This window comes from Protomyctophum parallelum (assembly GCF_964188405.1).
Source record: "Protomyctophum parallelum genome assembly, chromosome: 3".
In the NCBI taxonomy this organism is placed as follows: domain Eukaryota; kingdom Metazoa; phylum Chordata; class Actinopteri; order Myctophiformes; family Myctophidae; genus Protomyctophum; species Protomyctophum parallelum.
This window is the reverse complement of record NC_139698.1, coordinates 15,330,994-15,355,872: the sequence shown is the minus strand read 5'-3', so window position 1 is coordinate 15,355,872 and position 24,879 is coordinate 15,330,994. Positions and strand designations below refer to the sequence as shown.

General features: G+C 43.0%; 3 protein-coding genes across 4 annotated transcripts; all 3 read right to left on the bottom strand.

Annotated features, from left to right (window-relative positions):
- Window positions 1-486: 486 nt before the first annotated feature.
- lypc (ly6 domain containing, pigment cell) lies at window positions 487-4,874 on the bottom strand. Its single transcript, XM_083761600.1, has 3 exons — window positions 4,737-4,874; window positions 4,356-4,475; window positions 487-727 (listed from the first exon to the last, which is right to left on the bottom strand). The coding sequence occupies exons 1-3, from the start codon at window positions 4,786-4,788 to the stop codon at window positions 519-521; spliced, it is 381 nt and encodes a 126-aa protein (XP_083617726.1). The 5' UTR covers window positions 4,789-4,874; the 3' UTR covers window positions 487-518.
- A 1,827-nt stretch (window positions 4,875-6,701) lies between these two features.
- Window positions 6,702-12,801, bottom strand: tektl1 (tektin like 1). Its single transcript, XM_083761599.1, has 9 exons — window positions 12,614-12,801; window positions 12,163-12,456; window positions 9,844-10,128; window positions 9,492-9,596; window positions 9,138-9,288; window positions 8,829-8,995; window positions 8,224-8,319; window positions 7,750-7,863; window positions 6,702-7,259 (listed from the first exon to the last, which is right to left on the bottom strand). Exons 1-9 carry the CDS (start codon window positions 12,647-12,649, stop codon window positions 7,062-7,064), a joined length of 1,446 nt encoding a protein of 481 aa, XP_083617725.1. The 5' UTR covers window positions 12,650-12,801; the 3' UTR covers window positions 6,702-7,061.
- LOC310856276 (uncharacterized protein) lies at window positions 12,796-20,928 on the bottom strand. 2 transcript variants are annotated; one of them, XM_083761593.1, is made up of 11 exons: window positions 20,852-20,928; window positions 19,546-19,764; window positions 18,337-19,346; window positions 17,593-17,748; window positions 16,788-16,865; window positions 16,026-16,142; window positions 15,388-15,537; window positions 15,054-15,221; window positions 14,566-14,757; window positions 13,706-13,897; window positions 12,796-13,624 (listed from the first exon to the last, which is right to left on the bottom strand). In XM_083761593.1, exons 2-11 carry the CDS (start codon window positions 19,715-19,717, stop codon window positions 13,520-13,522), a joined length of 2,340 nt encoding a protein of 779 aa, XP_083617719.1. In that variant the 5' UTR covers window positions 19,718-19,764; window positions 20,852-20,928; the 3' UTR covers window positions 12,796-13,519. The 2 variants fall into 2 exon arrangements, with proteins under 2 accessions (XP_083617719.1, XP_083617720.1); XM_083761594.1 differs by lacking the exon at window positions 20,852-20,928 and adding an exon at window positions 20,512-20,628.
- Window positions 20,929-24,879: the final 3,951 nt, after the last annotated feature.

Genomic DNA, 24,879 nt, shown 5'->3' with positions numbered 1-24,879 from the left:
CTCAGCAGTTAGGCTTACATTAAGAAAAAGTATATTACTCTTGGATAACTTATACAAGGATTGGAAGAGTAATGGATATTACTCTTGCTTATCCTGGATAAGTGCACACACTTATACAGGATAAGTGTGTGCACTGCAAAATCTTGAACATTAATGTACTGTATGTACAAATGTACCCTTGCAGATACATTTTACACACATGGGCTATTGCAGTTCTCAAACATTTTATTTTAATGTCATGAACCCTCAAATTAATATTTGGGCCTATTTGGCCCCCATCTGAAAATATCTTGTGCCAGACAGGGACCCCTCCTAAAAGGATTTGTGTTGTTAAAATCTTTACAAAATATTACAAATTATTCATGTTTTTATTAATAGCAGATTTACAAGCTCACACGCGTTGTGATCTTTAAATAGCCAATGTATATAGGGTTAAAGTGGCTGAACAGATTTTCATGCTATACGAACTCATTTCGCTAAGGAACCCTGGGGGTCCCCTTGAGAATCACAGGGCACAATCACCACACAGAGTATGAGATGAGAAGTGTGAGTAGTGTGCCCGTCCAGTAGGGGGTGATAGAATAAGCTCCGCCTGTATTGCACAGGTGTGTGTTGCAGCATTCATTGGTGAAGGTGAAGTTGAGCCCCATGGTGTACTTTTCACCACTGAGACCACACAGGGCTGTAAGGACGCAGCTCCTCTCATAAAGAACCACACGGAAGTCTCCTGAAAACAGAATTATTCATGTTAGTGTGGTGAAGGCACCAACCAATGAACCATAGTGTGCGCACGCACGCGCACACGCACGCGCACACGCACACGCACACGCACACACACACACACACACACACACACACACACACACACACACACACACACACACACACACACACACACACACACACACACACACACACACACACACACACACACAAACTGATTTCATTTCATCACATTTATATAATTTGGTATTTGGAATGCACAACAGTTCAGGGCATATTTTGAGGCCTGTGAACACAGGCTGCCATTGTAGATAAACAAGTAAAGAGAGCACGCACATCCAAAGTAGTCCTCACCCTGGATCCAGCTCCAAATATATTTTGTATTTCCACATTGGTGGTTAATAACATCAAATGCATATGGAGCTGGATCCAGTGTGCAGATTCTATTGCTCTTTCCATTGTCAATAAGAAGTTGTTCTTAACATTAAACAAAACTAAACACCAGTAAGACGCCTGAGGGCGAGAAGGGGCGAAGTCGCGTGCATATCTGCCTGGGTGACAGCAGACTGCTGGGCGAGCACTGGCGCTTTGGCATGGGGGGTAAGATCTTAATTTTCGGCCTGTTAACAACTCTAGTTTTTGCCAGCTGCCGGGCGTGGCTGCACTACTAACTTTGGGGCAGGCCCGTCTCTTTGGAGTTTGAATGGACAGGGATCAGTCAAAAGGGAGACATCGAAGAGGAAGGATGGATGGGGAAGGATCAACATATAGAATGTCAGAATAGGTCAGCTCCACATATGGAGATCTAAGGGTTTGAGGACAGATGTAGAGTTGCTGGCCAATATTGATGACATCAGGGATCTCTATACCCGGTATGGACTTAATATTGATGACATCAGGGATCTCCATCCCTGATGATGTCACGTGATGTCACATGCTCCATCCCTGATGATGTCACATGATGTCACATGCTCCATCCCTGATGATGTCACGTGATGTCACGTGCTCTCCCGTGCACATGGGGTGACCAACCAACCAACACACACACTGACGGGAAATGCAAGATTCAAATCACACCCATGTGATGTGAGGGGAGCTCTTATCATACATCATATCATTCCGGCCAATCACAATTTGCATCTTCAATGTTTGTGTTTCACAAACCCTCAAAGCTGGGCATAGGAGAGGCTAGCGCCCATTAAAAATCCACCGTAGACATGTTATGAGCTACTTTTTGTCAAGAAATTCCTTGCAGGTGATTATTTTTGTGTCAGAGTTTGGAAGCGCTTGCTTTCAGCAAAGCAACGTCCTGCTGCCTCCTGCATTATGTGCAAATTCAAAACAAGTGGCACGCAGGGCCGTTGAGTGATATCCAATGTGCACTTTCAAACTCCAACACTTCACCTGCAAGGAATCTCTTGAGAGAAAGTATCATAACATGTCTACAGTGGGTTTTTATGAAACAAACACTTTGTAGATGGAAAGAGGATAATTCAAGCTTTTCATACAGCTACAATGTTGCTAAGTTTGATGTTGTTTAATACAATCACATAGGACGTTTCTGTTTGGATGTATGGGCTGTCAATGGCAAATTGCAGCTAGTTGCCACCCTGCCATTAACTTAACCCATTTTGGGCGGGAACCCCTTTTGGTGTTTTAACTAAGCATGCTACGCTAGCGCACTACGAGCTTGTAGGTCTGCTATTTTTGAAAAATCATAAAAATGCGGCACAAATTTTAAATATATATTCTTTCAGAGCAAACTTTTTTTCAACGTCAGGCCTAAAATGGGTTAATAGCAAGATGTCCTCAATCTGCATAAGGTCAATACTACAGTATATGCATTTGTTTAGTAGCTTATAGCACTGGTTCTCAACATGGAGTCGAACTAGGGGTCCAAATGGACACTTATGGGTAACTCCAACAGTGTACAAATGAACAAACCTTTTTGGCCTAATGCATATCAAACTAGACAAAGTGCCAATCGGCACAGGTCTCCACCAGGGCAGGTCAGGTTGTGGCCTCATGGTGGCGCTATAACAGACTGTTGAGGAAGATTTGGGCCGGAGGTTCGTGTTGGAGGGATGCAGGTACAATGTTTTTCCATGTGTGCATACATAAGTTGTATACAGATCGATGCAGTTATAGCTAAAAACAGGAATTGGCCTGTTATAGCGCCACCGTGAGGCTGATTTTGAGGAAAGAATTGTGGCATGTCGTCCTCGGCCTAGTGAAAATGTGCATGTATAATTTAACGGAAATTGCACACTGTGTTTGTGATTTGTGGCCTTTTTTCGAAATGGACGAATCGTGTGAGCTTTGGAAGCCAATCTTAGCCAATCAGGATGGAAGATGGGAAATGGTGGCGCTCCGTGTTGATCACATGACTATGGAGATAGTGTATACCGATTTGCGTGAAATTTGGATAAAATCTGAAGGAGTAATAATAGAAAATGTGTTTTACATATGTCGGCCTCCTGGTGGCGCTATAAAGAGCAGATGTGAAAAATTCCAGGCAAAGGTTTTTCCTTGGCCTCTAGGGAGTTGGCATACAAAGTTATCCACAGATCGTGCAGTTAGAGGTAAAAACACTTTTCGGCCAGTTATAGCGCCACCTTGAGGCTGAGTTGAAATTGTTCATGTGGCATTTCGTCCTCGGCCTAGTGGGAATGTGGGTGCACAATTTCACGGAAATCACGCGATGTGTTCATGATTTGCAGCATTTTGTTTGAAACTGAGCACTCCTGTGAACTTTGGAAGCCAATCTTAACCAATCAGGATGGAGTCTGAGAAATCTGAAAGACCGGTTTCGTTGAATGGCTCTAGAGAGACTGTGTACCAATTTGCGTGATGTTTGGCCAAAATCTGTAGGTGTACTGTGCAAAAACTTGTTTTGCACAAAGCGGCCTCCTGGTGGCGCTATAACAGGCCGTTCTGGAAAGTTTGGGGCAGAGGTTCATCGTTGGCATCCAGGGAGTGTGTGTGCAAAATGTGGCATCGACCGGGTTAACGGTGGCCGAGATTAGCTGCTCACGGACACACGGACGGACGGACGGACACACGGACGGACACACACACGGACGGACACACGGACGGACGGAGTGCAAAACATACTCTCCCCACATGCCTTCGGCCTGGTGGAGACAACAAAGTCCTTGAAATTGGAAAGGGTGCTTACCACTGGCCTACAGCCTCTTGGGCAATGCTTGATTAGCTGGAACAATTGGGTGTTAAGTTTAAGTGGCTTGCACATGGACATGTTGGTGCTGCTAGTTATATACTGAGTGAGGGTTGTTAAAAAATTCTTTCCTCCTCAAATTAACACGACCACACCTCTATTCTCACATCTACCAGTGCTACCACTTGCCAGTGAATATCAGTAGCTGACAGGAAATAAACATGTTCCCCAATTATTCCTTAGAAACCCATTTAGCACTGACAAGCCAAGGTGTATAAGAAATTATTGATATATGAAATCAGACATGGTATTGAACTGAATTGTTGTGTGTTATGTTCTAATGTTGCACACACATTGAATTTAACAACTTTAAACCTGCAAAATCTTTAGGCTGTTTCATTGTATGTAGGGCTTAAGTGGTTAAATGGTGCACAGTAACTTTAGGCCTCCTCACCTTTTTGGCCCACAGCTCTGCTGGACAGACATACTTGGCCCGGAGGACACTTCATAGGATACCTGATGCAGTCCAGAGGCGAGATGGCAGGGAACACACAGGTGTAACAGAACAGGGGGACTGAAACACAGATTGTTTACCATCAGAAGAACTGAAACACTGAATGAATAGCCTTTGAGTGGCGAGACATTAATCTCATCAATATTTAAAAAACCCTGAAACTGTTGAAAATCTGCAAACTGGATACTGGAAAAAAAAGTGTATTGTACAAGCATGCACTTGTGCACGTGCGACACACACACACAGACACACAGACACACACACACACACACACACACACACACACACACACACACACACACAGGGATATTATTCACTTACCCACAGCTGGGAATAAACACAGGAAAAGCAGAGGACAAAGGAGCTTCGACATCACTTTGTGTTATTGTCTCTCTCCAAACAAAGACAAAACTGTATAACTCACTAACTTCTTCTTGCTATCGCCTATATCAATGTTGCTGCACTCATCTTAGCCTGGAGTTACTTGATATAGAATATGCTCTTATCCACTCAAACCTATTTCCTGGTCGTCCTTATCAGTATTATCCCAGGTTGTTTGTCTTTGGGTTTCGTCTCTCCTTCCACCCAACCAAGCTACTGAGATCTGATCAGTAGTACTCCCTACTTTCTCTTGAAATTGTGTTAATTACCTCCAAGAGTCTCCCCACCCTAGCAGATCTGATTCAATTTGGCCAGTGTTGTAAAGCCTGAAGTTACTATGGTGCCGGGCTTAGCTGTGGTATATTCTTTCATGCAAGCATGGGAATTGACTATAAAAGGAGCTTGACAGGACAATTTTCTTTGGTTTAAATCTATTAAAAACTAATTTTAAGTCTGCAAATTGAACCTCACAAACAAACTGCAAAATAGTCTTCCACACACAAAAGGTAATGTTGATCGAATCATCCCTTATTTCTTAATGAAAGACATGAAGTTTGGTAGGAGGGCTGTCAAGTGACCAGCAGTCTCATGACTGGGAAACTGAATAAGAGGAACACTGTGCAATCCTTAGTGTTAATTCAATTCTGAGAGTGTGCAGATGGACCATATGGGTCCATCTGTACACTCCCAGAGTTGAATTAATACTCAAGGGTTTTGCAGTGTATAAACAGGGACAGGAGTATTGCCAGCAGACTCAACTTTTTTATTTTGGGGATCAAGCATGATTGTAAACATTCAATTATTGAAAGAAAGCATGAATATGTTGATCAAATTTCAATAACATATATATTTTATTTTGTAGTTAGTAAGACTTTGCAGACCTGGCTAAAACTTTGCAAATACACTGATCCAAGATCTTATGTTACACACCATAACATTTGACGTAAAGATTTCAGAGATTTCTAACTTGCAACAGTACAATATTTAAAGGATTGGTGATTCCCACAAATGGTCAGGGCACCTGAAGAAAGAGGGGTGATCCGAGCACTCGAAACGGTTAAAAAAGAGGAGAGGGCAGATATAAAATCAAGGTACTTTATTAAAGTAACGCCAACATGTTTTGACTCAACAAGTCTTCATCAGGGTGCCTGTTCAGGGGAGGAAGGAACTGGGGAGGATACACCCCCCTAATGAGGCCCTTCACTGTCAGGTGAAAAGAAGATGGTGGCTTGATGGCCCGGGTATCGGAGGAGACTCCCAATAATGACCTATTGTGGGGGTTAGCAGAGATGGAGCACCCGTAGAGGGCAGAGGAACTGGGAATTGGCTTAATTATAAAATTGGGATATGAAGGGGGGGACATATTTCCTTTTGTCTGGGAGGGGCTTGAGGTGTTCAGCTGCATAGTCCATCCATCCATCCATCTTCAACCACTTATCCGTAGTCGGGTCGCGGGTCAACAGCTCCACGAGAGAGCTCCAGACTTCCCTCTCCAGGGCAACATTAGTGACTTCCTCCTGGGGGATCCCGAGACGTTCCAAGGCCAGGGAGTCTATGTGTTTCCTCCAACTGCACCTTGGTCTGCCCCGGGGTCTCCTCCCAGTGGGACGTGCCTCGAGGACCTCCCTAGGGAGGCGCCCGAAAGGCATCCTATAACCAGATGCCTGAACCACCTAAGCTGGCTCCTTTCCCGGCGAAGAAGCAGCGACTCTACTCTGAGTCTCTCTCATGTGACTGAACTTCTCACCCTATCTCTAAGGGAGATGCCAGCCACCCATCGAAGAAAACTTAATTCGACGACTGCAATACCGCCCCTGCCGCTCCGGTTCTCCAGCATGATCATCATCGCAGCCGCCGTACACTCGGCTGCGAACTGGTCCAGTGAGAGCTGAAGGTCTTGGACCGATGGTGCCATCAGGACCACATCATCTGCATCATCTGCATTCCTGTCCATGAAAATCACAAACAGGATAGGCAGCTCTGGCGGAGGCCAACCTGCTGCATAGTATTTTCATTATTTGCGATTGCAGTCATTGAAAATTTAAATAAAACGATTTTTAAAAGAAGGAAAGTTGATAAAGGTATCATGAGAGGAAAACTATAATCACCATTCCTTTCCTGTTTCTAAAACATCCCAATATACTGTACACTTGTACAGAGTATTGCTGATGTGTACTAATCAAACATCTTTTTTAATTCCATCATCAACACCCAAACGTCTCTTTCACACATCATTTCAAGAGACTTGAATACAAGGTGTTTATTTCAGTATGCCCCCTGCTGGAGGACAGTGGGCATGGCTCGTTTATCCACACGCTGACGCCTCATGCGGACTATGGCAGAGTCCACCTGGGCCGCCACCGTCTTGCCATGCATGTTGTCTAGAAGATGTTGGCAGGTGCCATGTAGTCTGGCCAGCTCATCCTCAGAGGACAACAGACAGCGCCTCAGCACGGCACTGCCCTAAGAATCACAAACAATACATACATGCTCAGCTGGTCTAAAGTTCAAACGGTAACAGGTAGACCTACGGTCGCCCGGGCCTTTTCCATCTCGCCCCACTAATTCATGGTGATTATATAAATCACCATGAATTATCATATTAATTTATCATTGTTAAGTTCACTCCACGGGCATAATAGCATATGATGATGCCATTACAAAACATGGGCTACATGGAAGAAATGTGTTTAATAAAACGAAATGAACTGCTAGACGGTCCTAAATTTAATAAATTAAGCAGTCACCAGCTCTGTCATGTTATTCTTTCTTAATGAGTATAGAGATCGACTACAATCAAATAAATCTGTATACAAGATCATTTCAGATTTCAGAGAGGGAGGGAAATACTAAATTAACTACATTAAAACATTTCGCGGGTGCGAGTTGGTAAAGGGGCGACCACATCATTCAGCATCATTGTAGACATGCTTGACTTGAGCTGCAGTTTTACCTGTATGAGATGAGCCGCCTCGGGTAACTGTGTCCCAGGGTGTCTATGGTAGACCTGGACTAGAGGCCTGTTCAGTTTCTCTCTGGACAATATATCTCCACTGTATTCTGGGCCCTTGGTAACACATGAATAAAATAGAAAACATTGTCTTCTTTAATGGCAGATGTGCTGACCCTGTGTAAGGATATAGTGTAGGTAAACATCCTGAAGTCCAACCTAAGCACATGGTTATTGTAGGAAATACAGTTGATCAGCCACTCACAGTTAACAGTCTTTGTATTGAGTTGTGCTTGAAATGTACTGTACCACCTCCTCAATGGGCCACGCATCTGAAGCAAATGCTCTTCACACGACGTCTATTTTATTTATGCTAACTTGACCTAGTATAGTGTTTATGTTACAGAAACAAACAATATATACTGTATATCTCACATAAAGTGCCCAAATGAACAACTCTGTAACATGTATACTGACCTGTGCTCTACCGTGGTTGTGTCGAATACAGTTAATTTCCCTCTGTTTGCGAAACAAGGCCTGTCTGGTTGCTGTGGACATCAAAGTTAAGTTTTGCTGAAAAAGAGAAGGAGAACTTATGCTGTGACATGCAAGAATAAAGTGTAAAATAGGTTAAAATAATTAAATATTACACAAATGTCAAAACTGTTACACACCATGCATCATTGAAATGTAAAATGACAAAGGTACTTTTTCTTAATTTTAGTTTTAGTACAGAGAGAGAGACAGGAAATACCTCCTGTAACAAGTCGTAAATCTAGATTCCCATCAGTGATGTCACATGTGGTACAACAGTGTCACTCACTGACAATCGTCAAGCTATCAATGTGACAGGATCCATCTTGCAACACAGTTTAAATTAGGGTGCTCTGGGAAATAAAATAAAATGTGGTGTTGCTAACAGTGTGCCTATAGGGTTAGTTAAGTGTGTGGCAAGTCTACAGTTTACTCCCCACACACACACACACACACACACACACACATTTTTACTGGAAGGAAGGAAGAGGAAGGAACACCTTATTGAATTTAAGACCTTATTGAATTTAATTGTTTTTAATATGTACCTTAAGAGTGATGGTCTCTGCTATTTTCTTTATCAGGCCATTATTAACACAGTGGTGAGCAGCTTTCTGCCTGGAAATAGCACTGGCTATCATCTGTCTGATGTTCTCCCTCAGAAGCTGGGACTGACTCACAGCAGTGGCAGCCAACTCCAGAAACTTCTGACTATCTGTGGACATACATTGTACATTCTTTGGACCTTTAACCGTAGAGCACAGTGTTACTTACAGTAAAGGAGTAGTTCATTTAAATGTAACAGTGAGTGAGTGTAGCCCTATTAGCCTACACACTTCCTAATTGTGATTATGTACCTGGTGTGAATGGGCTGACAGGGTCTGTTTTTGTCCGAGAGGGAGGGCCACGTCCTCCTGAAGACAGAGAACCACTGTGTGGCAGCAGCTGTATGACACGAGCCCTCTCACAGGCACAACCCAACAGCTGCCTACTGCACTGACCCAGGGTCTGTGGAAGTTGGGAAGATCTAGCAAGCCTGTGCAAGACTTTTGTTGTGCCAACAACTGTGCCCATTCATTATGCAGAACTGAAAATGTAATTGGATTTGATAGGGAGAGTGGTGCTTTGACAGCTGAGACAGGGACAGTAAATGATAGGCAGCCTAGCATACTTGACAAATATAATTGGGTCAACTGATAATATTTAGTCACCTGTAGCTGGGTCACAGTGTCTCTCAGCGTTCCCTCCAGATCCCGTTTCAAATCAGACAGCTCTTGTCTCTCACATGCCAGCAAGTAATCAGCACCATCTCTCTCCTGCAACAGTAGATTTACACTTCATCATCATATCACATGCATGGTGGTGTTGACATGATTCTGGGTCAAAGGTCAAACTGCTTGTCTGTATTTATTTTCTTGCAGCACTGTCTGTGTTATTGAACACTGTCATCCCCAGGACATTCAGTGAGGAAAATAATTGTATTGCAACTGTGAGAGAAAGTACAGTGTGTAACGTATCTGTATTTATCCATGCAATGATTCCATCAGACTGCCTCTCACTCACTGTCTCAACAGTGGCCGGTCTTTGGGTTCTCCCCTCCACACTCTTCATGTTGACTTGGAGGTCACACCTCAAGCTGCGTATCATCTTCTCCAGGTGACCCTTCTCCCTCTCAAGCTTGGTTCCCTCTTGTGTCACCCTGCCTGCCTGCCTGCGGAGTTGGCCCTCGACATCCCGCACTCTGCGCATGTACTCACCAGCTACTGCAATGCTAGCCTCCGCACACTGCTCACGCAAACTGGGAGGGGGGAACGGCGCCACACCTGTGGTTTGGGTGCCATGAAGAAACTAAATAGAAGGAAGACTGTCAAATTGTGTTTCCCTTGGAAGGAGACAACAAGAACAGGGTAATTGCAATAACTGCAATAACACACTAATTAAATATAGGCTATAGATAGGGTTGGACAAAAATACACCATAATGTATCTTGTAACATATACCACCCCAAAAAATATTAAAATAAAATACAAAATACTAGTATAATACATGAAATAAACTTTAGCTAAATTTGGACAATGAATAGCAAGATGACCTAAAAAATTAGCATCGCGCCTGTCAGACATGCGCAGAGCGAGTTCAGTCAGGAAACTCAGTGCAGTTGCTGCCTAAGCATCACTTCTGATTCATGATTCACTTCATCCAATCACACATTCCACTCATTCCAGTTAAGTTTGCTCTGCTCAATCTGCTTGCTTACTTGCTGCTGCACACTGATACTGTTGCGCTGCTGTCTGCTTAAGCTTTTGCTGCTCACCCTCCTCCACCCCAGCTATACCATCTATGATTTTGGATCTGATGTTTATGTACAGGGCCCCGGGGGATTCGGACAGAGTCCCTATGGTTGGGACTGATGCGCTTGATCTCAGTACCTAAAAAGCAGATCAATTCATCACTAAACCATAATAAATCTATTGCTCATTTTATATTCAATAAATATATAATCCATCCATTCTTGAGTTGTCCTGACTGAACTTTTTAAGTTTAATTTTGACCTCCAATCATAGCCTTCAGTTATAAAAGTGAAGGCCAATAATAATGTTGCATGGAGGGCTAAACAGAGGACCCCTGAGAGGGGCAAATTCTTCTTATAACTGTCAGGGGTGCGCCCCGCCGCAACGGGAAAAAAAAACATGTTTTTCTCCGTTTGGTACTTTATTCAGTTTGCTAATAAACAGTGGTACGATTTCAGATCACAACGAACACATGATTCACTCATGCCTTGTTTCAACATTTCAGCATGATCAATGATCAACAATAAACTAAAGAATTAATGAATGTCTATTGTAGCGTAATTGTGGCGGGCGCTTATTTAAAACAAAAGCCACTACATTAGCATTTGAATACCTGTTCGGAGGACACCCCCACCACCCCTGTAAAGGTGTGACTACTGAAATAATTCATATTAGTACATATGCGAACTGTGTTCAATACTTCTATCTGTGAGAGAGATGCTGTGTCATGTCCATGCTCTGAATTATATTAAGAACAAGAATGCCCATCATCCACTGACCATTTGATATGACAGCGTGCAGAGAGCACAGCTAGCACCACACTGACCATTTGATCCAACTGACCATTGCCTAGTATGTTGTCTCATCTGTAATACACATCTCAAATTTGAGATGTGTATTAGCCAATCAGCTTAAAGGCCAAAGGGATAGAGAGAACTACATGATGTATTAGTAAGGATATGAATATTTCTGTAAACATCTGACAACCGTATATAAAGACTTTAACTCTCGAGAAAGAAGGAGGACTGGCGGGATAGTGAACATCACAGAGAGACAGAGCTGGTGGTCTGGGACACCTTTCCAGGGTCTTGGAATCTGTGCTATGGCTGTCTCTAAATAAACACGAGATGACCTACAACTCTTGTCTTCTTAATTTCCCTGAAAATAAGCATCACTACGTGACAAAAACAGTCATGGGGGAGGGAAGCTCAGGGGTGCCATTTTGTGTTCCTATTTTCTTCAGAGGTGCACCAGCTACCAGGAACTATGGTCACATCCTGTGACCATAGTTGCATGCATAGGTTGTATGCCACTGATGACTTGTGTGTGTGTTCGCAATGTAGTCAGCTGGATGACAATCTCTTGCCAGGCAGTGTGAACTACATACATTAATTGGAAAACACCTAAATTAATGAAATAAAAACTCAAATGTTAACTGTGGGAATTTGCATCTTTAGTTTAGTCCAAAGCAGACCTAGTATTTATAATATGCCTATACTGCAGCCCAGGTCGGTACTCGGTATACAGTAGATAAGACTGACCATTATGGTAATGTTACTATAACCCTGTAAACCTGCCCTGTTTCTCTTACCATTGTCCCAGTGGTGTAAGGCCTTGTCAGCTTATGTTTACAAATGGAATCATGATGACTGTCATTCATTTCCTTCTCTTCCTTCTCATCCTCGGTTGTCCGTACATCTCTGTCCTTAGGAGAGAAGCCAACAGTACAGCTCAGAGGCCGGCTGGTGCCTGCCCCACGTCCTGCATGGGTTTGCCGCACCAAGCGTTCAGCACGGCGGATGGAGTGCACCGTCGCGTCGTGCCACAAGTGTGGTCCAATGGTCACAGAGCCGAGTGGAACTGACTGCACCTGCATTTCTCCTCCCTGATCAAACACCATTGGCATTTACAATCGCTTATTGGCTCCTTGCATTACAAATACTTTCAAAATGAAATAGTAAACCATCGACTAGCAGGACACACAAAAAAAAACTTTTGTATCTGCTCCATAGCAACAGTTCCCGAAGTAACTAGAAACTTACAGGCTTTTGATTGGTCAGTGTGGACTGGGAGGGCATGCCTGAGGAGAGCCTTTATTGTAATACAATAGCTGGAGATCAAGTTCTGTTGAGAGAAATCTACAAGTCATTGGGCTCAACATGCATAGGCGATTACATTTGTTGCCTACATCAATGGCTACACTACGATAGGTAACGAAATAAAATTAAGTCGGAAATAAATTAGATTAGAGTAGTTTATTCTCTTGAATAAAAAAAAAGAAAATTAATAGACATCACACTTAAAGAGTTATTGTAAAGCAACGCGCTTAAGGAAAATTATTACGGCAAGTTCCCCAAATAAAATGTTTGAGCCACATTACTTTTTACAAGTTACGGTAATCAGGTCCTCAATTTAAGTAAAAGTAGCTACTGTAAACAAAAATGGCAAGATTTGTACTTGAAACTTAAAAAGGCTCATCAAAATGAAAAAGAAACACAAATAAGACAGCATGACTACACTTTAAAGAATTATACAGAATTAATCAATAAACATGCGATTCAGAAATGAATCAACCATCCAACAATCAACACATTTGAATGAAAATTTAAATTAAGTGATGCATCTCCAGTTTTAAGAAATCAATAAACCATTCCAAACTATTGCCCCATCATAAATAATCTTGTATTCCACTCTGGACAGCTGAAATGTCAGTTATGAATTAATAGTCAAGTACTCAAGTAAAAAATGTTCCTTTGGTCCATACTAAGACAAGGCATGTACAGTATCTCAAGAATGAAGAAGAAAAAGACGTTTTTAGTCCCAAGCGTACACCACAATAAACATGTCCATGCAAACGTGGTGCCAAAGTGCAAGTTAGTATAACATCTCTATACAGAACATGTGCATTCTGTTTCAACTTCATGCTACTGTATGCCCAGTGCCCTCAATCACAAGGTGTGTTTAACAGCAGTCATGGGTTCATATTTGTTCAGCAGGTTGTGCTGCAGCTCTTTGAAGAGATGGTCACGCTCCTCAGAGTCTAGGAGGATTTGCTGTGTTGAAGAATAATAAATATAAGTGTCAATATAGCGTTGAAAGGTGAAACACTTTAAACATTCGCAATGAGCGCTTACCTCTATGAGTTTGTCTCGCTTCTCCAGGCTCTCTCTCAGTTTCCTCTCTTCACGCTCTCTGTCCTCCCTGTCATGCTGCCAAGATCTTTCTGCCGCCTTCTTCTCCTTTCCATACTCCCTCATCTCCCTGCGAGTGTCTTTGAGCTGCTCTGTCAGTGAGGCCACAGTCTGACTGTGGCTCTTCTGCTGGTTCTGATGAGAACATTAATGCATGTTTTTTCCATATTGAAAAATGTATAAACAAACACTGCTATGTCTGTGTGTATCAGAGGAAGCGTGTGGCCGTGTACACTCTCCCCAAGTAGTGAGGGTTAGCAGCAATAGGGACCATGTGCATAAATATAAATATAGATTGTCACTCAGGCAATTGTCATTGACCAAGTTTATCCTACCAAGGCCTGCCACGGACTGGGTAGTAACACACCAAGAACACCAGAATATTACCCTCAAACTAGAGGATCTTTGCTGTGTACTGTATGAAGCCAAGTGTGTTATTTATCATCTGTGTTCTAATGAGTGCTTTATTTGCCCATGGTGTATGAGATAGTTGAAAGCCCTGCAAGACAGAGAAACCGCCGGAAAGCACTCTTTTATGTTAAATTAAACAAATTATGGTAGTCTTGTCTTGTTGCTGGCATGCCTGATGCCTCACTGTCGAACGGTCACCGTTTTCTGTTCTGGTTCCATTCCACTCGGATAAACTCCATTATGTTCTCACTCGTGAATTTTACCAAACCATCAGCAGCAATTGTGATGCAGTCGAAAATATTGAGATGATTTAACACGTCAATGTGAACAAATGGCCAAAACGTGATGCGTGTCAGTGGCAATTACAGTGTGTCAGAGCCTGAAGGTCTCACCTGCACCATAACCTGGTAGTCCTGCAGAGTGGTGGTGAGCTTGGTGACATCCTGACACATGGTGGCGCTGTTGTCCTCTCTCTCCTGTATCCAGGCTGCCAGCAGCCTCTCTTTCTCCTTCAACTGGTAGGCCAGTGCTGACTCTGCCCCAGCCCCTGGCAATCCCTGGCCAATCACAGACTCGGAGAGAGCCTGTAAGGACAGCAAGACAAGTTATGAGGGAAAACTTTCCCTCCAGCGAGCCAGTAAGGTCAATATTTACAGATCAAATAAATGTGGCAGGAAAAAGCAGTGGGTGAGAGCAGGGAGGGTGGGAGAGAGCTGGGTGGGTGGAAGTGAAAGCCAATGACTGGGGAAAGGTTTGGCTGAAATTAAAGAAATTATCATTATGTCAACAAAATCAATACAGGATGTTTTGTGAGAAAGGGTGTGACATTTCTCACAAACCTGCTGGATTTCTGTTGGGCCAGTGATTCATGGTCCCTCACCTGTACATCTCTCTGACAGCTCTCTAGCTCCACCTTGAGGCAGTGGAGCAGAGCCTCCTTCTCTTTCAGCACTGCTGCCAGGGCCTGGTCCCTCTGTCTCCACACCTCCCTCTCTTTCACCGTCTCCTGCAGCATGCGCTCCTTCTCTCCCAGGAGCAATCGCAGATCCTGGGGTCAACATGGAATGCAGACCAGTCTAAATAACACTTCTGACAAGAGTTGTGTGAAGGAAAAAGTACAATGTACGCAGTGTGTGAACGTGGTAATGGTGTGGCGGTGTAAAAAAGGTATCCAGTGTGTGTGTGTGTGTGTGTGTGTGTATATGCTTCTTTACATTGATAACATCCTGGTTGCACTGCAGCACAGCATTGAGTGTGTTGAGGTCTCTCTCTCGTTCTCTCCCAGCCTTCCTCAGTGCTTCTACCTCCCGCTCCATGCTTTTCTCCTTCTCGTTCATCTCAGACCTCAAACCTTCCAAGGCACCCTACAGCACATTTACAGCCATTTATATTTCACACTTAACGAAGAATAACTTTCAATGAGTGCTACAGTGGAATTACATTAAATTACCAGCGTGACAATATGAAACGGAATCAGCAGTAAGGAATTGAAGGATCAAAGCCACAAGGCTCGTAGGAAACGGGCAACAAATATAACGTTTTGTGTCATTAGTACATCTGTGTATTGTGAAGAAGTGCCATGTAAAGAGACAAGCCCTAGTCATATGTAATTAATCAGTAAGACATATTAAGCCACTGTCACCCATAATAATATTGCATTACAATTACAGGTATAAGGATATTTTTTGTACCCCGAAATCCATTAAGGTATTGAATTGATATACTAAGCAAATACTATGTGCTTAAGTTGATTATGTTAATCAGTATGAGTGAAATATACAAAGACTGGCTGCTATCAGCAACTTCTGTCCGTCAACAATCTGGATGGACTTTCAGCACCAATAACTCTTACCTTGTTATCAGAGAGAGTTTCCTTTAGGTTCTCTGTCAGTTTCTCAGTCAGCCTATCAGCCAGGTTAGTCCCTGCTCCCTCCTCCACACACAGCCTCCTGATCAAACCTATGCACTCCTGGGGAAAACAGGAAATTGTTGTCTACTGTGTGGAAAGTTACTTTGGAGAATATTTTCATTCAGCAACAAAAGTTCCATTAGAAATGAGCTTTTATTCCCTCCTGGCAGCAATAACAGGTTACTAATGGAAACTAAAGCTAGTACCAGTACCTTTAATTGCTGTTATACCATAGAGATTTTCTTTCATGCGTTTTCTCTTGTCTAGAAGTGTAAATTGTATGAAAAGGTGTCATATAATGGGCCACATGGTGGCATGACACTTACATAAAATAATTCATTAATTCAATAGTGACAGTAAAGATCTGCAAGGTGATAATATAAATATTCTCAATATGGCATTATTTCCTTCAATCACCTTCAGCTCAAGAAAAGAGAACCGTGGTCAGACTCAAAACAATAATATTTCAAGACATAAATTCCACAACATAGCCTGAAAGCATTTTCCACTGACTCAGCCGAACTCAGCTGTGAGTGAGACCAACACATGTTTTGGTGGTACTGTCCCTTTAAAGGTCATACAGCCAATACTAGGAAGACAAACAACATTCCAGTGAGCTTTGAACCCGTGGCCCAGCTGTAACAGAGTACCCCGGACACCATGCATGCATGACTGAATCCTGTCTACCCTCATAACTTCACCCACCTGGATCAAACGCTCACGGCTGTGAAGGGAGTGGCCTAGGCTCTGGAGAAGCACACTGCTACCTTCCCTCTGGGGCAACTAGAGAAAACAAACGACATTGCACTCTTCAAAAGTGAGAGTGGTTTTCACTGCGTCACAAAAATAAAGAGCGAGAGACAAGGTCATTCAGGACACAAGATACGAAACAACAGCTTAAGGCCCTGCTAATGATATCTTATCGTATATGAAAAGCCTAGTGAGCCCTGGGCAAACTCTACTGGTTGGGGAGGATTCCAGAGAAGATCCCGTGTATATTGTGTGTGTTGTTGGCTTGTGATCAGTACCTGCAGCTGCACCCTTTCAAAGTGACAAAGATATCTGCACCCACCCACCATGCCTTGCATAATGCTATATTTGTGCTCTGTCAACACAATATTTAGAGTGGCTCAGGGAAAGCAGCAATTTTAACCACGTGACTAAATGGAGGTGTATGCTGTGCATCTGTGCTTCTATGCACTGCAGAATAAACCTGTTTTTCTCTTGTGAAAAGGGTTAGAACTAAGCCGATTCCCACGGCAGTTACAAACATCTGGGCTGGGCAAACTGCATTAGCTTGTAGAATGTTTCTGATATTTCTAGGGCTATTGTGTAGGTAGGAGCTATGGCTGGAATTATTTTACACGATTGAGTGCTTGTAATGATCCTCATCTAAGGTTATATGTAATTACTGCACATATTTAGGTAGCTAAAGATTTTTTGTCTCATCTAAATGACTGAAAAGAGATAAGAAAACCAATAGCAGTGCATCAGAGCGGTGGATACTTACTGGGGCCCAGTCCTCTGAACCAATGACCTCCATGTCAGCAGTTGTTCTGCTGCTGCCATGTTTCAGTTCAGCCTCCAGGGTCCTGATGCGGGCCATGGCTTGATCCAGCTGACTTCGCATCTGCCTGAAAGCGTGGTGTACTCTCCCTGTAGTGTTCTGAAATAACAGGGACTTCGAATAAATGCATGGCTCTAATTTGTCAGTGTTCACTTTCAAAACATGGTGAATATTTTTTTACAGCCTTTTCATAGATTCTGGATAGTGTTGCAGCCCACCGAATCAATATTTACACGGAACCATCACTGCTGGTCTGCTCGGTCAGCTGAATGCAAGCCGTCAGATTATTACTTTAAAAAATAAAAACATTATGGTAGCCACTGCTTTGTAAGTTTACCCTGCAGTTGAGAGCTGTACACTTTTTGAAAGTTCTTGGCAAGTTCAATTAATGTACATCATTGACAGAAAAAAAAAACAATTAAATAGTTACATTATAGAGGCACATCAATCAACATACTGTATTCATTCATATCATTTATAGCATGGAGTGTGTGTGCTACAACACGTCACCATGTACTACATGTCCTTGCGCATTACAGATTATTATTGTTGTTAGCATTGATTGTCTTGGCAATTATTGTCCTATATCTATATTTCATGTTTTGCCCCTGACCCTGTCATTTGTGTTCTACACACTGGCAATAAAGTGTTTCTAGTACCACTACCACCGGAGTAAGAAAAACTCACCTCTCGATGTAGTGGCATGAACTCATCTCTTAGCTCCATTATCATATTATCACCAGTCTCTTCATCCCGTCCGTTCTCTCCATTCTCTGCACCTCCAAACGTCAGAACCCTGTGCAATACCGGTGATATTGTCTCATCTGACACTTCCGAGTACCTCCCTTCCTTCTTGCCCAGAACAGGGATCCTACTCCCTAATGGAGAACTGATTGGCTTTCCCTCAATACCTTTCAGCTCTTTAAGAACAAGACTGAGTGAATCTGGTGAATCGAATGGGTCGGCACCGTCCAGCGACGCCAGAGACTGGATGGACTCTGTGCGAGACGGAACCAGTAAGGAGAGACTGGACCCAGCCAAAGATGCAGGGCTGGAACAGACAGATGACGACCTTGACCAATGGAGTGGCATGCTCTGGGACTTGTCCCGTGACAGGGCTAATGGGGAAAAGGACTGGAAAGGCATGCGGCGGGGAATGCCACAAACAGACTCATAATCTGAGTCAGACACCCGTAGCGCGGTACACCCCTCACAACCTTTACCTTTTCTACACCTTTTACCTGTTCTTATGAAATATGGACATGTGGCCCATTTCTCGGACCAGCACTCGTACTCTGAAAGAGCCATATTATCTCGGAGCATCTCTCTGTATCCCTCCTTCTCAGCCTCTCCATCCTCCTCACTTGTGCTGCCCATGGTCTTAAAGTCATGTGGGTGTCTGTGGCAGTAATTGTGGCGCACCCACTGTCTGATCTTGTCCCTCTCATCGGTCATCTTCTTAAGCCTCTCGGATGAGAGCACCTTCACCCTGGCTATGACCGAGTCAAACTTGAAAACCCGCTCTAGAACGCCCACACATTTGCCACACAGGAACTCTCCGAGTCCACTGCCTCGCGGTACCGGCTGTCCCAGGATATGCGTTAGCACAGAGAGCACATCTACTCCTTTTGAGGGGGAGGACGGCGATAGTAAGGACTGGGACAGAGAGACGGATGATCCCAGAGACAGTGTACTACCTGCAAGGGACACAGAAAGTAGTCACTAAACCAGGCATGGAAACCATATATGTGGCAACCAAATAAGACCGTATTAATTACTCAGATATAAAATATTCAGATGTAAATTACAAGATTTGGCTAACAAATGAATAATTCCTCATTCTATTCAACAATCTTTTATGTGAACAAATAAAATCCTCATTGTTTTCAGACTTACCCCATGGGCTACTCGGAGAAGATCTGGACACACTCCCATCTCTCAGGTATTCAGTAGGAGTCTGTGGCTGACCACCCCTCTTGTTCTGACTTGCAAACAACCATCGTCTTTGGTTACCCTGGAGAGGGCCCCCACATACACGACACCCCTCCTTTTTCCCTCTGGAGGACATTATGGATGGAGAGATGAACTTCTCCCTTGATGTCCACACAGGAAGATCTGAAATAAATGTGAATCCTGCTTTATTATAATTCAATGTGGAAACCTCAAGTAGAATTCATTTTCAGCATCGCTTGTAGCCAGGATTGCCACTGGCCGTACAACAAGTAATCAATGTACACTACACTGACTACAGTAGCTTGAACTTCTAAATATTCCAGTCTTAACTGGATGATCAAAACGTTGTCTCTATTATCCCACTAGAAAACATTTGCTCCAATGTTTTAACCCTGAATAGCCTGTCTCTTATGCTTTGTCTAGCACTGACTAGCAGTAATGGTTTTTAATCTACTCCCCTTCGGATGTTGTGACCGGCCGGACAGAGTGCTCTCCCAATAGCAAGCAGCTCAGCTGGGTGGGTGTTTACAGTAGTTAACCACGGGGCGTACACGTCGACCTTCAGCCACGCTGACAGTAAAAATCTGTCAGGCTGTGACTGTCGATGCAGAAAATGCTTTCCCCAAACTATTAAACTTGTCCACCGCTTTTCGCAGCACTTTTGAGTTCGCCTCGTGCGCACACAGGCAGGCAGCCCATTTATTCTACTGCGTTAAATCAGAATAAAAACACGGACTGCATGGAATCAATTCATATGTCCTGGACTCGTGGTCAAACTGACCTGCCGTCTATCTGGTTCTATTTTAGGCAACTGAACTGAAGTGCAGCGAGTCAAACGCTGAGCATTAGAATGAAGGCTATGAATGCCGCGCCGTGGTGATTCAGCCGAAAATAAACCTGCCAACTCACTGTTCTCAATCCCTTCGCACCTTCGATTTAGCACCAGTAGGCTACTACACTTCGTTCGATCTCATCATGACACAATGTGATAGACCGTGAGTTTTCATACAAAGCATAGGCTACTATTACAGCTGCTACAGGTTCAATCCGGAATGAACGTGATAAAGTAGAGAAATATATCACAGCCGAGGAGATAGCAGCCTATCTATCGTTATCTTTCTATAGTACAACTCAAACCAGGCAGAAACCACACAGTCAGCTGATGAAAGCCGATCTCGCGACACACACCGTAATAACTGAACATTGAATCAAAACTATTTGTAAATTGGTTTAAAAAAAAGTTTCTTACAAACTGAAACTCCTCCAGGAACTCGACTGCGTTTCAACACCGGAGGGAAGGGAGAGCTGACTGTGCGCGCTACCTTGTTGACGTCATCAATGCTACCTGTTATGAGGGCTGGCACTCTGGCCATCCCAGTGTTAAAGCTGCAAGCCTGCAATCCGTAACTTTTATGTCTTTTATGTCTCCCTCTCCTCTCCCTGGCTTGCGTTGTTTCATGTTTCCCACACGAGAGACCACATTTCTACCCCAGGCTACAACACTGTTCCTCACCTATCAATGAGTTTATTAAGGTCAATTGATTTGTTCAAATTGATTGCCTGCAGGCTGAGTGGCTGCATTGATCAACTGAAAAGGACAAAAGTATGTGATGTGCACAGTGCACACAGCACAGTGAGCACACTCTAAACAGATTGGTAAAATGGAAAAGGGCATTACATTTTTTTATATGTCCAGTAGTTTGATGGCTATAAATGTGAATCTAATTTGTGCGAAAGTAGTTAAGTATAAGTAGTAGTATATGTTCGATCTATGATGAAGAAAAGGATAGATTTATCATTTATCTCACTGCAGTCACTGGAAATGTTGTTTGTGACTAAATTATATTTTCAGGCTACATGAATCTTGTCTCCTCCAAACAGTAAAACACTTTACAATTTGTCCAAAACTTGTCTGTCCACAACACTGGGTAGCCTAGTAGGGCCTACTAACTAATCAATATCATGATATTGGAAGGATGATACAATATAAATCACGGTGATATTATATATCGTGATATATCGCGATACCGATATATCTTCCCACAGTCCCACCCCCAGAAAGCACTATGGCTTGGACCCCAATTCCTTCATATTCAATTAATCTGAAATTGACAAATGTGAGTCTCCATTATACTGCGTACATATGAAATGAAAGCAGACACTATCAAATTAATTTAAAAACAATCATGGAATAGGTCTCCACCCGCTCAGGTCAGTTTGTGGCCTCCTGGTGGCGCTATAATAGGTCAATGTGAAAAGGGTGCCATTTCTTCTTACGCCTTGGATGGCAATTGGATGATTTGAGGCATTTTGTTCCAAAAATGTGTTTTGCAAAAATCCACCTGTTGGCGGTATAACAGGCCAATGTGAAAAGGGTGGGATATATTCCTCAGCCTAGTAGGAAAGTCCGTGAAAGATTTCACGTAAATTGCACACTGCGTTCATGATTGAACATTTGAGGCTTGAACGGGCCAATCCTGCAACGTAATGTTGTCCAATTAAGATGGAATATGAAATATCGGACAGATCCGGCTTGAACACATGACCATAGAGTGTGTAACGATTTGTGGGATTTTTGGACAGAATCTAGAGGAGTGTTTTTCAAAAGTCGACCTCCTGGTTGCGCTATATCAGGCCGTTCTGGAAGATTTGGGGCAGAGGTTCATCGTTGGCATTCAGGGAGTGTGTGTGAAAAATGTGGCATCGACTGGGTAAACGGTGCCGGAGATTAGCTGTATACAGACGGAGGGACACACGGACATGCACATAGACACACGGACGGACACACGGACGGAGTGCAAAACATACTCTCTCCGCATGCCTTCAGCCTGGTGGAGACAATTTACAATTTACAATTTAGGCATTTAGCAGACGCTCTTAATCCAGAGCGATTTACATTAAGCAAGAACAAAAAGCATGGGAATACATCACAAAAAAAGCATTTATCATAAAACATGCGTAAGCTAAGAAAGTAACAGTGGAATATCTAAATTATGAGACTATACATATAAACTATATATATATATATATATATATATACTACTATGCTATACATATGTACTATGGCGTGCTATGACTATATACAATGCAATTATAGTGCTGTCTACATAACATGCTATAAGTTTGTATCAGATGCTATCTAAGTCTACAGAAATGCTATCTAAGGGGGGTAGGGTAAGTGCTATGGGCCATGATGGAGTCTGAAAAGGTGGGTTTTCAGACTACGGTGGAAGATTGGGAGTGATGCTGCAGTTCTGACTGCAATGGGAAGTGCATTCCACAGAGACAACTAGATAAAGTTCCCCTTGGGGCACAGGGCACAGGTCTCCACCAGGGTAGGTCAGGTTGTGGCCTCCTGGTGGCGCTATAATATAGCCATAGCTTTCTGAGGCGCTTGCAAGATATGTTCCTAGCAGAGCTGTCATATAAGTTTGACTGAATCATTGATTGATTGCCAGAGTTTTCACCTGGACTGCCACGGTGTGATGACTCCATCATCTGGTCCTCCAATCAGTACAAGCTTCTTGATGTGTAGAAAGTTCTGCCTCCAGGCTGATGAGGTGAAACACATATCCATAGTAACGTAGTAACAAAAATACACACACATGTGTATTACACATACAGTATGTTACATGAACAAACTGACCAAAACTAGAACGGACCAGGGAAAAGGGGAACGCAGTGTACATTTTGGAGGGTCATTATTAGTCATACCTTTCATTTGAAAGTTGGGTATATCTCCATTTAGAAGAGCCAGGAAGGTTCTGCTCTGTATATAGCGAACTCTCTGGTGAGGGTCTGTGGGAGGACATCAGTTCACCATTAAGGCCTAGTCACAAATGGACACTTTCTGTCCATATCTATTATAGCAAGCATGAAAGACTCTTCATATGGTCAGGAAACAGGCATTTAAGTGTCTGTGGAGAGAGAAGTGATAGTTACTGCACGTGAAAAGAGGACATTTATTTAGGGAACAGCGAAATGAGAACCACATACAGTACATACCAATTGCACACTTATTATCTGTTAATTCCCTTATCACTACTTTGAGCAGTTGTGTGAGTTGTATTGCACTTTCTTCATGTCGATAAACTTCTAAACGGAGGTAGGATTAAATTTGTGCTGCTGTCTGCGCTGTTCCTCCACATGCCCAAAAGAACAGTGCGTGCACACACACACACGCACAAGAGTGTGCACACAAGAGTGAGAGAGAGACGTCTAGTCCCCGACACACGTTACCCCTAATTTTACGTCCTAACTATTACTTGAAGTATTACTTGAATGGAACACATTGATGAAGTTCCCTGCTGCGTTTCCAATCGCTGCTAGCGCAGTGTGAAGGCAAACCGCAGCAAATTAAATATGCAAGAATCCCAACTTCTCCGCCCATTTGCATCGAGTCTACCAAAGTATTCGGTGTGAATGCGACCTTAGTCTAAAAGAATATCACACAAAAAAAGTCCATGCAGTCTTGTTTCCATTCAGGTCTTTTGCAAGAGCGTGTCACTAGCCATTTTCAGTGAGGTTTCATGTTCATGTTTTCATAACACTGTGCAGGAGGATGCTAAACGTCTTAGTAGTGGTGCCAGCTCACGGTAGAAACATCTAAAGAGTTAAGTCTTAAAAAGTCAAAAGAGTGGCACACACAGATGGCCAAAGTGCCGATTATTTATTAGGATGCAGAGTAGGGACCAACGTTTCGGCAGATACAACTGCCTTCTTCAGGTATTCCCTGAAGAAGGCAGTTCAGTTGTATCATGCCGTTGGCTGCATTTTGCATGATTTTGGGTAGGTCTTGAATCCTTGAACTTGTTTCCACATTGGTCGAAGGCTGCCCAGATTGTCATACAGATCTATCACTGACAAGTTGGTGCCTGGATGAGCCTGGAAAAATAAGTATAATCAACTATCCATAAAGACAAAACCGGTATTGATTATGATTAATAACTATTTGGAAAAGATAACTTACAAACCAAGTAATAGAGGTTTTATTACTAACTTAGTATAACTAATTTTTGGTTCCTTTAAAGCTATACAGTATAGCTTTCTGTTTCTATTCCTTAAAGGAATAGAAAGCTAGGAACCAAAATTAGTCGCTCAATCTGGTGAGGAGAGGCTCTGACTGTAGTTGCGGCTATAGTCTAATGTTGCCTATAGTCTAGAGTATGAGCAGTAAGTAAGTGATATGTTTTGGTTAAAAAAAGAATTGTTAAAAGGTTACATCACTATTCTGATAGTAATCATTGCTAGAGTGTTTGTTCAGTAACAGGTCTCCTG